General features: G+C 39.4%; 1 protein-coding gene across 4 annotated transcripts; it reads left to right on the forward strand.

The window, feature by feature from the left end:
* Window positions 1-1,723: 1,723 nt before the first annotated feature.
* Window positions 1,724-9,620, forward strand: LOC106588237 (sodium channel subunit beta-1). Of its 4 annotated transcripts, XM_014177052.2 has the most exons (7): window positions 1,724-2,011; window positions 2,927-3,021; window positions 3,169-3,408; window positions 3,586-3,752; window positions 4,315-4,552; window positions 4,667-4,808; window positions 6,635-9,620. In XM_014177052.2, exons 3-7 carry the CDS (start codon window positions 3,360-3,362, stop codon window positions 6,702-6,704), a joined length of 666 nt encoding a protein of 221 aa, XP_014032527.1. In that variant the 5' UTR covers window positions 1,724-2,011; window positions 2,927-3,021; window positions 3,169-3,359; the 3' UTR covers window positions 6,705-9,620. The 4 variants fall into 4 exon arrangements, with proteins under 4 accessions (XP_014032527.1, XP_045565579.1, XP_014032526.1 ...); XM_045709623.1 differs by having other exon boundaries at window positions 1,724-3,021; XM_014177051.2 differs by having other exon boundaries at window positions 1,724-3,010.
* Window positions 9,621-12,038: the final 2,418 nt, after the last annotated feature.

The following is a 12,038-nucleotide window of genomic DNA, read 5'->3' on the forward strand; positions in this document are numbered from 1 at the left end:
AGTCGTATTCCTGGTCGTAATGCTGGTAGTTCTGGTGAGTTACCACTGCTCTAATATCCAATAGTTCTTTCCGGCTGTATGTAATGACACAAAACATTTCCTGAGCTAATAATGTAAAAAAATTTACATAAAAAAGCTAAATACTGAAAAGTTTCCTAAGAGCTAGTTGCGATGCTGCCATCTCTGTCGACGCCATCTTCAGCGTAGTAAGCGCACATGTGGTGAGTTTGCAAATCAACTGTCCACTTGTGGTGACACTGGACAGTGAAAAACTGTGTAATAGTTAAGTGTTGAGTTAGATTGCATAGCTACCTCAATCGTTATTTCAATAAAATGTAGCTAGCTAACAGGCTCAGCTAAATAGAAATCCTCCTAGATACAGCCACGTCTAAGTCATGTCAATCAATGAATCAATCAAATGTATTTATAAAGTCCTTTTTACATCAGCATATGTCACAAAGTGCTTATACAGAAACCCAGCCTAAAACCCCAAACAGCAAGCAATGCAGATGTAGAAACACGGTGGCTAGGAAAAACTCACAAGAAAAGGCAGGAACATGTTTAAATCACATGACATAGGTTATATCATATTTGACATTGGTGATTGTCACAGAGTTGTGCCACGTTTATGAACCCTTTAAACCATGAAATATGGTAATAGATGCTTTGTAACACTTATGTAGTGCTTATGAAGGCTTTGTGAAGCCTTTATTAACTGAACATAATTTAAAGTGGGACTGAAAATTCTAACATTTTATGAAAAATAGATGTTTCTGGATGATGCAACTAGCTGCCTTGTTGACATCATGACCGAGTGGCGCAGATTAGCCTAATGTGAGAAGAACGCTCCTCCCTCCCTGCTTGCTCCAAATGACGTGACGGGCCATTTCCCGGTGCATCCTGGGCCAGTGTAATAGAACTCCCTCAATGAAGGGCAGCGAGTGGGCGGAGGGGCGATTTGCACATGGAGCTTGGCAAAAGGGGCAGGATTTGTTGACATAATTGTAATCCAATCCCAATCTTAATTTACTTGTTGTGACGCACTGAGGTTTGAAACTCTGTTTAGATAAGACTGACTTTATGAACAAAAATATCCTATTTACACGTTGTAGCCAATTTTGACACTAGAATAATGTGTTCTGACTCATGTCAATGCTACATAGGCCTTTTTCAAAGGGATTAGTTGGTTTCTAGGGGCATTTGTTCTTTAAAGTTCCCTAATATGAGCTACGACGCTAATATTTGTGTAAATCCTTCACAGTTGTGTTCTGTGGGTGTCATGCTTTAAAGGGTTCATAAATGTGGAACCCAAGATCCATAGGTAAGGCTGTACATTGCAATATGAATGTCAATACGCTGTATTGTGAGGTGATTTACACAGTTAAAGTTCCCTACTATAATATTTGTGTAAACTCTTCAGAATTGTAATCTGTCGGTGTCACCAAGCAACGCAATTCTAAAGTCTAATACATCCAGTGTGATTTCTACAGATTCTTTATACATTCGTGTCAAATTAACTAATTATTGTCTTTTGTTGAATTTATAAAACAACATTCCGACCTTGTTTAGCATTAGGCCTATCTAGTCCAAATATGGCATGATTCCAGTATTTTTATCCATTTGAATCACTTCCAATGGGGGACCTTTATTCTGAAGGCGAAGCTCATTCCGCTATTGTGGCTATTCCTTATTGTGGCTAGCGTCACACAAGTGTCTTGTTTGGAGGATGCTGCAGCCAAATGCACTGCGGTAAAAAAAATAATAACGCCAGACAGGGAGCCAGAAGTCTGTATTATTCGCAATGCAATCCTGGGAGAAGCATCTCTTCTAGGCCTACAAGTCCAGGGTCATTTGATGGGTGGAATAATTTTTGCCACTCAAAAGGATCAACAATAATAATAATAATAATCCATCAGAAGGAAAAAATAGCCTAAATTTTCCCCCGGAGAAAGGACAAATCGGCATAAGGAGGGAATTTTGTTCAGAAAGGACAACGTGAGGACAGTAAAATGTGAGACAACGCAAATGATAATTATTTAAACCAAATAGCGCAATAGCACATTTACAGTGTTCCTAAAAAATAAAATATAATCGGTATGTTGCTTATGTAGCCTAGGCCTTCTTTCTTCTGGCATGCAATTCATTATTAATTTAGCCTATGCAGTGGCTTGCGATTTTACAGTAGCCTATTTAAACCAAAGGCCTAAAATGTCGACAGATTATTCAAATAAGCGTCATATATAACCGTGTCAATGTCATTTAGAACTAGGCCTATTATTCGAATAGAATATCAGACTACAGTTGATATAAATAGCCTGTAAAGATAATAATAGATTAGAGTATTTGATATTAAGACTTCAGGGAACTGACAATCCCAGGCCAGGGTGTAGATTTGTAAACACTGTGTGAACAAAGATCTGGAACAGTAGAAAAAACGGACCATAGTCATAGTTATAGTTTAGGAATGTGTACGCTCTTTTGTAACAGCAGTAATCAGATCAATGTTGCATTAAACATTGTAACCTATGTTTAACTTGTTGATTCAAGCCAAAGAAGTGAAGCACTTTTATTTGCTAGATTTAAATGTTTAAAAAAAGTGTATATTGGCTGCAGTCATCTTTTTTAAGGGAGGCTTTTAAATAGGCCTAATGTATATTATATTAGATTAGCACTCTTAGCCTGTATTGTGTATTCTGTTTGTTCTCTAGAAAGTCTCTCCTTGGCTTATTGGCCTTATATTTGCACTTTATTGAATTGAAATCATCAAGCGCCAGCGTTTTCCTAAAACACATTAATTGTAAACAAATATTAATGGTAAAACTTGCATGTATCCTGCATGAAAAAGCATATGAAAACAGTAGCCTATGTAACAATGTCAATTCATTAATGCAATAGTCTTTGATAAGAAGATTGTTTCCATTTAAAGAGAAGTGCATGGCACAACGAGCATGGCACAACGAGCATGGCGCCTGCAACACCAAGATTGTGGGTTCTATTCCTGGGACCACCCGTGAGTAAAATGTATGCATGCATGACTAAGTTGCTTTGGATAAAAGCATCTGCCAAATGACATTTATTATTATTATATCAAGTGTTGGTTGAAGGAATTTAACACACGTCAAATATATTATTGAAGATGTTGGGACTCCTATTTTTGTTATTTCTAAGGTCATTTCGGAGGAAGCAACTTCAGTCCCTACCATTTCTTACTTTGCTCAAACAAAGTCTTTCTGGATAACATCTCAAAGGAATATCTTACTGTCAAGTGTTCAAAGAGACTGTTGGGATATTTTTTGATACCTTTTGAGGCTTCTCAGCCCTAGGATCTGTACTATCGTTGCTACATTATACTTGAGGACATGTCTGCTGTGCGGCTGCTGCTCCTGTCTCTGCTTTGTGCCCTCTTTGGTAAGTGGAGTTGACCACTTTTGTGGAGTTGACCATTTGTTAGTGGAGTTGACCATTTGTGGAAAGACAACATCTTTCAATATATGGATATTCTTCTGTGTACTGTTGAATTGTGAAGCTACCCATTTCTAATATCAAAATATTAAGTACTAATAGCATCTCTCCTCTCAACAACAGTGTCCCTGTGCCATGGGGCCTGTTCAGAGGTGGACTCGGACACTGAGGCCGTTGCAGGCAAAGGGTTCAAACTGGGATGCATCTCCTGTAAGATGAGGCCCGAGGTGGAGGCTTCTGCCACAGTCGACTGGTATTTCAAGGCCAAAGGGGAAGCTGATTATGCACATGTGAGTATCTGAGGCTGATTATGATTGCTATAGTATTCCAAATTACTACAAACTGCAGTAGATTGTAGGATTAGGGTTGGGGTTTTGTTTGCTCTGGTGCCCACATAAAACATGCTGCCACTGTAGTCTACAGTCTGTTTAGAGTATGCCAGCAGTAGTCCTCTAGACAATGCTGTCTTACGCCACATGACCCAGAGCCCATCCCTGAGCACACAACCACAAGGCACAACACAAAGGTATGCATGCACACATGCACACACCACAATGCCCAACTACATTATATGGCAGAGTTTTGAGTGCGGTTCAAATGGAATTAATCTGGAAGACATTTTAGATCTCAGAGATCAAGGGCAACTGAGACAGCCGATAGGCAGATAGGATCACAGCTACTTTATGGAACTTTGAGTATACTTTCCTACTCAAAGAACCTCTCTCAAAACACAGTTGTATCCTTTTGAATCTATTATCTTGGATGTTGCCAGATACGGGTGTCGATCTAGGAAGTGAAACCGGAGAGATTTTCAGTGCCAGGTGAACGACCCAGATGTCATTGTGTCATTAGATATATAATTACGATGAGGAGGGCCAGCACGTTGTGGATGAGCGCTTCGAGGATCGTGTGGACTGGAACGGCAGTAAGAGGAGCCAAGACATACAGGATGCGTCCATCTACCTCTTCAATGTCACCTTCAATGACTCGGGCACCTACCGTTGCTTCTTCCACCGGCTCCTGACGTACGAGTTCTACGAATACCAGACCGTTGTCAGCAAGGTTGTGCACCTGACAGTGGTGGCTAAAGGTTCAGTATTACTATACAGACTAATGTTTTATATGCAATTTAAAGCTTTTAAGGCCTTTGTGGTGCTTTGAGTGCTTTGACTCCCACCCTCTCTCTCGCCATCTCTCTATCTAGCCACCAGAGGGACAGCCTCCATAGTCTCTGAGGTGATGATGTACGTGTCCATCATCGGGCTACAGGCTTGGCTCTACATAGAGATGGTATACTGCTTCAGAAAGATCTCAGCTGCAGGAGAGGAAGCATTACGAGAAAGCGCGTAAGTAACACTGTAACCCTACTTCCTCTCCTGCAGCTGTATCCTTTTGTTTTAGGTCCTCTATTACGGTCTCCCTCTACATAATCTCACTGTCCTTTTCTTGTCTGTTCTATACCTGTTCATTTGTGTTCTCTCCTCTCTTCCATAGTGCTGAGTAGTGCAATTCCTGTGTTCTTCCTTGTTCAATATTCTCTTCCTATACTGTCTTTGTCTCTATCTTCGTCTTCTTTGCCACTCCCATTTTCTCACTCTTCCTATCCCTCTGTCCCTCAATCGTCACATTTGCCCCTCTAGAAAAGCCAAAGAAGGTACAACATTTGTTTGCTTGCTTCAGCAGTCTATGTTTTGTAGTTGTGTAAAATGTTTAAATTGCTTAAAGCTGAATAGAAGGTAAAGGAGTGAAATATAGTTGTGTCAGGAGGAAACTCATGTATTCCATTGACATCACATTTCATTGAACATAAAAATGTGTATGATAATGGATATGGCCTTGGTGTTCAGGCTGTGCTCCGTGGGGTGCTACCAACTTGGGGAAAGTTCTCAGTGAATTTAAATGATCAAAACCAAGCTATAGGTAGGGTTCTAGAAGAACAGAACAAAAGCAGGTGGAGGCAGGGGGGCTGGTTGGCAAAAGCGCTGCAGTTACAAGCGATGATGTTTGCTGAATGGCCAAACTGAATAAGCTGCCATTCAAATAAATGATGTTCAGTCTTTGATTGAATGTTAGCTCAGCTGACACTGCTTGCTTCGCTTTGCCACATTAAAGCAATAAGTCTGTTTACTTAAGTTGGATGGATGGTTGCTTCATGGAAGGATCAATGAAGTTATGGATGGATGGATGGGAAAAAGGATGGCGTGTTGAATGAAGGTTAGAGGGGTTGTTGGATGGAGAGAGAGGTTAGAGAGCTAAGTGGATTGATAAAGAGGTTATGAACGAATAGACGTAGGAATAGTAGGAGATATGCTGTGTAGTTGAATTTATTACTGGTCACTTTAATAATGTTTCATACTGTTTATGTAGGCTCATCCTATATACACTAACTACTGCTGTCCACACCTGTTCTATTCATATACTGTCCATAATGTATACACACCATCATATACATTACAGTATTTTTACTGTAATATCCTTTTTTGGGGATATTATTGTTGTGTATTATTTTGTATCGTTTTGTATAACTGCACTGTTGGAGCTAGAAACATAAGCATTTCGCTGCATCTGCGATAACATCTGCAAAATATATGTACGCGACCAATAACATGTATTTGATTTATTGAAATTCTTTAAGTAATGACAGTGATTAGAATGGTTATAGCTGGATAGATAGACGAATAAAGGATGAATGGGGGGAAGAATGATTAAGGTTAGGATGAAACATAGAGATAGTTAGAGGAAGTAACATTGTATCTGTCCCACTATGGCATCTGCCAGAGCATGGGCGGTGCCATTTGGGCCATTTCCATTTTGAAGTAGTCAATCTTCTTCTTCTTCTAATGCTTCTATGAGTTGATAAAGAACCTGAAAGGGTGCATACTGCCACCTGGAGTGGGTTGTTTGAACAGGTATAAAGCCAAGGCACCTGCAGTTATGGAATGTTTGCTCACAAGTATAATTAATCCTCCTGATGGAATTATGTGATCCTTCCTTAACCCATAGGAAGTCCCACCACGTCAAAAGGGTGAATGCTCTTAATGGCTCTGCCCATGCTAAAATGGGCTTTTGGGCACTAAAGTCCTCTATCTATGTCTATGGGATGAAATCCCTCAGGTTTTTAGATAATAAGCTGACAATATTCTAACCACTTCTCTTTCTCCTTTCTTTCCAGGAATGCAGAATATTTAGCTATAGCCTCGGAGAGTAAAGATAACTGTGCAGGAGTGCAAGTGGCAGAATAAAACAGCTATATCATGAAAAAAAAATGTTATCAGCAAGTAAAAGGATAAGTAAACTCAAAGCATAAACAATGTAAATGCAGTACAGCACATAGTAGCCTACAAAATTCAAGTATCGGAGTGATATTTGCAATGGGCACAGCCAAACAATGTATGTGATGGATTCGACTTCCACTTTATATCCCTACTGCAGCGTGCTGGTGGCAAACTTTCCAGAGTAAATTATTTGAAAGAGTCAATTTATAGAGTATAAAAGTCAAGTAAACAGTTTTAAGTAAGTGTAAGTGTATAAGTATAATTTTATTTTATTTAATTCACGTTCGCTAATGTTAGCTAGACCTTCTAGTAGGCTGGTTCTGTTGTGGTAGAGTTAACTAAGGCCTGGGCCATCCACCAAGCCAATAACTCTAATGTTGACTACAATGATAAACTATTGGCTACATAACTGTAAAACATTGGTGAGCTTCCATCCTAGAGGAAAGTTGATCGTTCTACAGTCCTACACCTGTCAATCAACTGATCAAAGCATCCTACTGCAGGCTGCCTATTAATAAGGTGGTAACACAAGACCATTCATGAGGTCTCTAACTCACAGATAGGCTACTGGTTCAGTGACCATTCAGTGCTTTCAGGTGCTTATTGTCAACTAAAAATAATAGGCTACTTCAATGTACATGTAGGCCTAGTGAAAAATGATATAGTAACTTGTATTTCAATGTAGCAATTCAACAACAAATGCCATTTAGCCTGCACATATTGTACTGCATGTCATTGCCTTTTTGCTCAAGTGGTTTGCAAGTGATTTCCATTTTTCTAATGGTTGTCAATTCCTTTGGGTGTTCTTTTTCACTGTGCTCATCTCTGTATGTTCTGTGCAACAATGTTATCATAACTGGCCTAAAGTGATCACACCAATGCACTTTCCCTCAACTTTCCTCGACATGCATTTTCTATGCTGTTGTAGGCCTGTTTTACATTCAGCAATTAGCAGGAGCTAGCCTGCTTCTTTCCCCAAATAGGCTATTAGGGCTAATATAAAAAAATCATCAAAATAAATGTCTATAGCTTTTGTAGACTATAACTTTCGCTGGGATTTCACACGAGGAGGAATGGCCTATTTCGGAGAGGCTTGCGGCATATAGCCTGTTGCGCACGGGAATAACTGGAAGAGAGGCTATTGATGTTGAGCCGGAATAAGAAGCTAAATATTAGAAAGATATTAGGCCATTCACTAGCTAAATATTAAACTATAGGCTAAATAGTTACCTGTCAAAGTGCGAGAAAAATAAATGAACAGATTATGATATGGCAGATCTGTAGTGGGTTCCTGCAGGCTGCGCTCCGTTGTCCCCAGGCACGCAAAGCTCCATTATTGATTAGTCCTAGGCCTACATTTTTAAGCCAAGAAAATAATTATACCTGGCCTACAACAACACAGTGCAATGAGGAATGAATTATTGTTATCCAGTGAATACGCAATTATTGTCCTTAGGCTGTAAACTGCAGTGATATAGGCTAATTTAAATAACCGCTCACACGTGCTGAAATAACTGCATAGCTCAACAGCGTAGGCCTGATCATACAACCATTTGGGTCTATCCTCAGTGTAGAAGGTCCAGAAAGATACATTAGCAGGCCACTCATATGGTGTAGGCCTATTTTGTCAGGATGTAGCCCAGTGTTATTAAGATAGGCATACTATTAGAAAATATGGACTTCTCTTTTCCAACTCCCCGCCCGTTAATGCTGTAGCATATTTTACATTCAGCAAGCAAGAGCAAGCATGCATCTCTCCTCCAATAGGTTATTAGTAGGCTAATGAAAATAAGTTGAAACAAGTGTCCAACAAGCTTTTGGCTTTTACTGGGACTCCACAAAATGTAAAAGAAATAGCCGTGACAACGGAGAGGCCAGATGCATAATTTCACAACAGAACAATGAAGACAGACAGGCTGGACATGTAAAATATAGCCTATGTTGGAAGCGAATGCATATTCGACCATAATTCATAAGCCCAATATTAGGCCTAATACTGCAGTGCATATATCCAGTCAAAGGGGAAAAAAAGTGTATCATTAAAATAAAGCATAGGTAGTTTACATTATGTGCGCGCTCCCTCCCAGTCCCCAGGTACGATGCTCAAAAAGATACCCTATTGTTTCAGTTTTTTAGGGACAAGCAATGTATCCAACATAGGCTACAACAACACAATGTAATGAAGAATGTTACTGTTCTCAAGTGAGTACAAACTCTAGTCTAGGCTGTAAACGGCAGTGAACAGCCTGTCATTTGAATAACCACTCAAAACCTGGCATTTAGAATGCATATTCATTTTGAAAAAAGTGCATCTAGGTTGCCTGATTGGGTAACCATTTGGATCAGTTATGTTTTTTACCAAGGCAGTTTAGCCTACAAAGTCCAGGCACATTAGCAGGACAGTAATATGGTGTATTTTGTCATTATGTATCAGCTAACAGAAACCTACTATTAAATGCAGGGATTTCTAGTGGTGCACATATGAATTATGATAATGCATGAGCATGGAGGAAGTTGTATCCATAATTTCTGCATTTGGCTTCTGTGTTTTAAAAGTGTTCGAAAATGAGGTGGATATCAGTCAACTAACACACACCACTTTTGTGAGAAAAATATACTTTACATTTTTTATTTATTTTTTTATTATGGTTTTTCAGGGGTGCTGCACCCCTACTTCCCGCAGCTATGCCTGCACCGCTGTATGCATTACACACAAAAGCATGTTTCCAATTCAACTAATTAATCATTGTGTATCCTGCATCAAGGTATTTTTTTCGGTTGTAATGATCGGTCTCTAAAGTGTATGTACATTTATATTAAGAGGTATTGTGAGATAATTAATCTGATTGAATGGCTATCAAGATAAAGTTATCACATACTGCATTTCAGTTTTTTCCCCCAATGGCTTGGGTGCAATTTTCACAAGTATGTGGTACATTTTCACAACTCTAATCACAAAAACCATGTTTCAAAACTCTAAGCACATTTCCAATTGACCGAGTACAACAAACAAATTCAAAGTCACTAGTTCACTGCACCAAATCACTCTTTTAATTTGTATACATATTCAATCTAAGTAACCATTTTTCAAAATGCAATATTCACTTTGCTGTTGATATGATTTTCTTGTCATTTGTTAACAACACAATTAACTACCACTTAATTATACTGCTCAAAACAGATAAAACCGTTTTGAACCACAATTATGTAGTGCCTAGTTAACGTATGTAGTTTGATAACTGCTGAACACTGAAAAATTATATATAAAATGTATCAATTTGACATCAATTTATGGTGGAAGGTAAACCAAATCATATATGGATATGGCTGTAAATACTACATCATAATTTTTCCATCAACCAGTGTGCTTCAATAGGACAAAATCGAAAAGAGTCACTACATGTACTCCACCGTTCAAAAGTTTGGGGTCACTTACAATTTCTTGTTTTTGAAAGAAAAGCACATTTTTTTTGTCCAATAAAATATCAAATTGATCAGAAATACAGTGTAGACATTGTTAATGTTGTAAATGACTGTTGTAGCTGGAAACGGCAGATGTTTTTAGGGAATATCTACATAGGCGTACAGAGGACCATTATCAGCAACCATCACTCCTGTGTTCCAATGGCACGTTGTGTTAGCAAATCCAAGTTTATAATTTTAAAAGGCTAATTGATCATTAGAAAACCCGTTTGCAACTATGTTAGCACAGCTGAAAACTGTTCTGATTAAAGAAGCAATAAAACTGGCCTTCTTTAGACTAGTTGAGTATCTGGAGCATCAGCATTTCATTTCATTGCTGTCAGGTGTATAAAAATCGAGCACACAGCCATGAAATCTCCATAGACAAATATTGGCAGTAGAATAGCCTCACTGAAGAGCTTAGTGACTTTCAACATGGCACCATCATAGGATGCCACCCTTCCACCAAGTCAGTTTGTTAAATTTCTGTCCTGCTAGAGCTGAATCCGGTCAATTGTAAGTGCTGTTGTTGTAAAGAGGAAACGTCTAGGAGCAACAACGGCTCAGCCGCGAAGTGGTAGGCCTCAAGCTCACAGAATGGGACCAGCAAGTGCTGAAGCGCATAGTGCGTAGAAATCGTCTGTCCTTGTTTGCAACACTCACTACCAAGTTCCAAACTGCCTCTTGAAGCAACGTCAGCACAATAACTGTTTGTCGGGAGCTTCATGAAAAGAGTTTCCATGGCTAAGCAGCCACACACAAGCCTAAGATCACCATGCGCAATGCCAAGCTTCGGCTGGAGTGGTGTAAAGCTCGCCGCCATTGGAGCAGTGGAAAAGTGCTCTCTGGAGTGATGAATCACGCGTCACCATCTGGCAGTCCGACGGACAAATCTGGGTTTGGAGGATACCAGGAGAACTCTACCTGCTCCAATACATAGTGCCAACTGTAAAGTTTGGTGGAGGAGGAATAATGGTCTGGGGCTGTTTTTCATGGTTCGGGCTAGGCCCCTAGTTCCAGTGAAAGGAAATCTTAACGCTACAGCATACAATGCCATTCTAGACCATTCTGTGCTTCCAACTTTGTAGCAACAGTTTGGGGAAGGCCCTTTCCTGTTTTAGCATGACAATGCCCCTGTGCACAAAGTGAGGTCCGTACAGAAATGGTTTGTTGAGATCGGTGTGGAAGAACTTCACTGACCTGCACAGAGCCCTGACCTCAACCCCATCGAACATCTTTTGGATGAATTGGAACGCTGACTGCGAGCCAGGCCAACATCAGTGCCAGACCTCACTAGTGGAGGCTGTTATAGCAGCAAAGTGGGGACCAACTCCATATTAATGCACATGATTTTGCAATGAGATGTTTGACGAGCAGGTGTCCACATACCTTTGGTCATGTAGTGTATGTATTGTATAAGGGTAATGAAACTGTAAGACTGACATATTTCTCAACATGCTCACAACCTGCCATTGGATACAAATTATTTAAAACATTGTCAAGTTATAGTCAAACTGCATGGAAAATCATATTTACCATTTCACTCTATTCATCACCTTAAAAATAACTGTTTTGACATTTGTATCTTGTATTATTTGCTAATGGATTTAATGGTAGTTAAAATGACAAAATAATGAGCTTTATCTGAGGTATTGCTTACTAAACAAGTATTAGTATTTCATAGTATTTCACAGAAAACTTAGATTTTGCATGAATGACTCAGGGGTGAAAGATCCCAATGAATGCACAATCAAAGGTTCTGAACATAAGATAGGGGGTATTACATGTGTTGTCAGTTTATTAGTCTTGTACTTAAGTTTGGAAAATTCACCACATGCT

This window comes from Salmo salar, chromosome ssa27 (genome assembly GCF_905237065.1).
Source record: "Salmo salar chromosome ssa27, Ssal_v3.1, whole genome shotgun sequence".
NCBI lineage: Eukaryota > Metazoa > Chordata > Actinopteri > Salmoniformes > Salmonidae > Salmo > Salmo salar.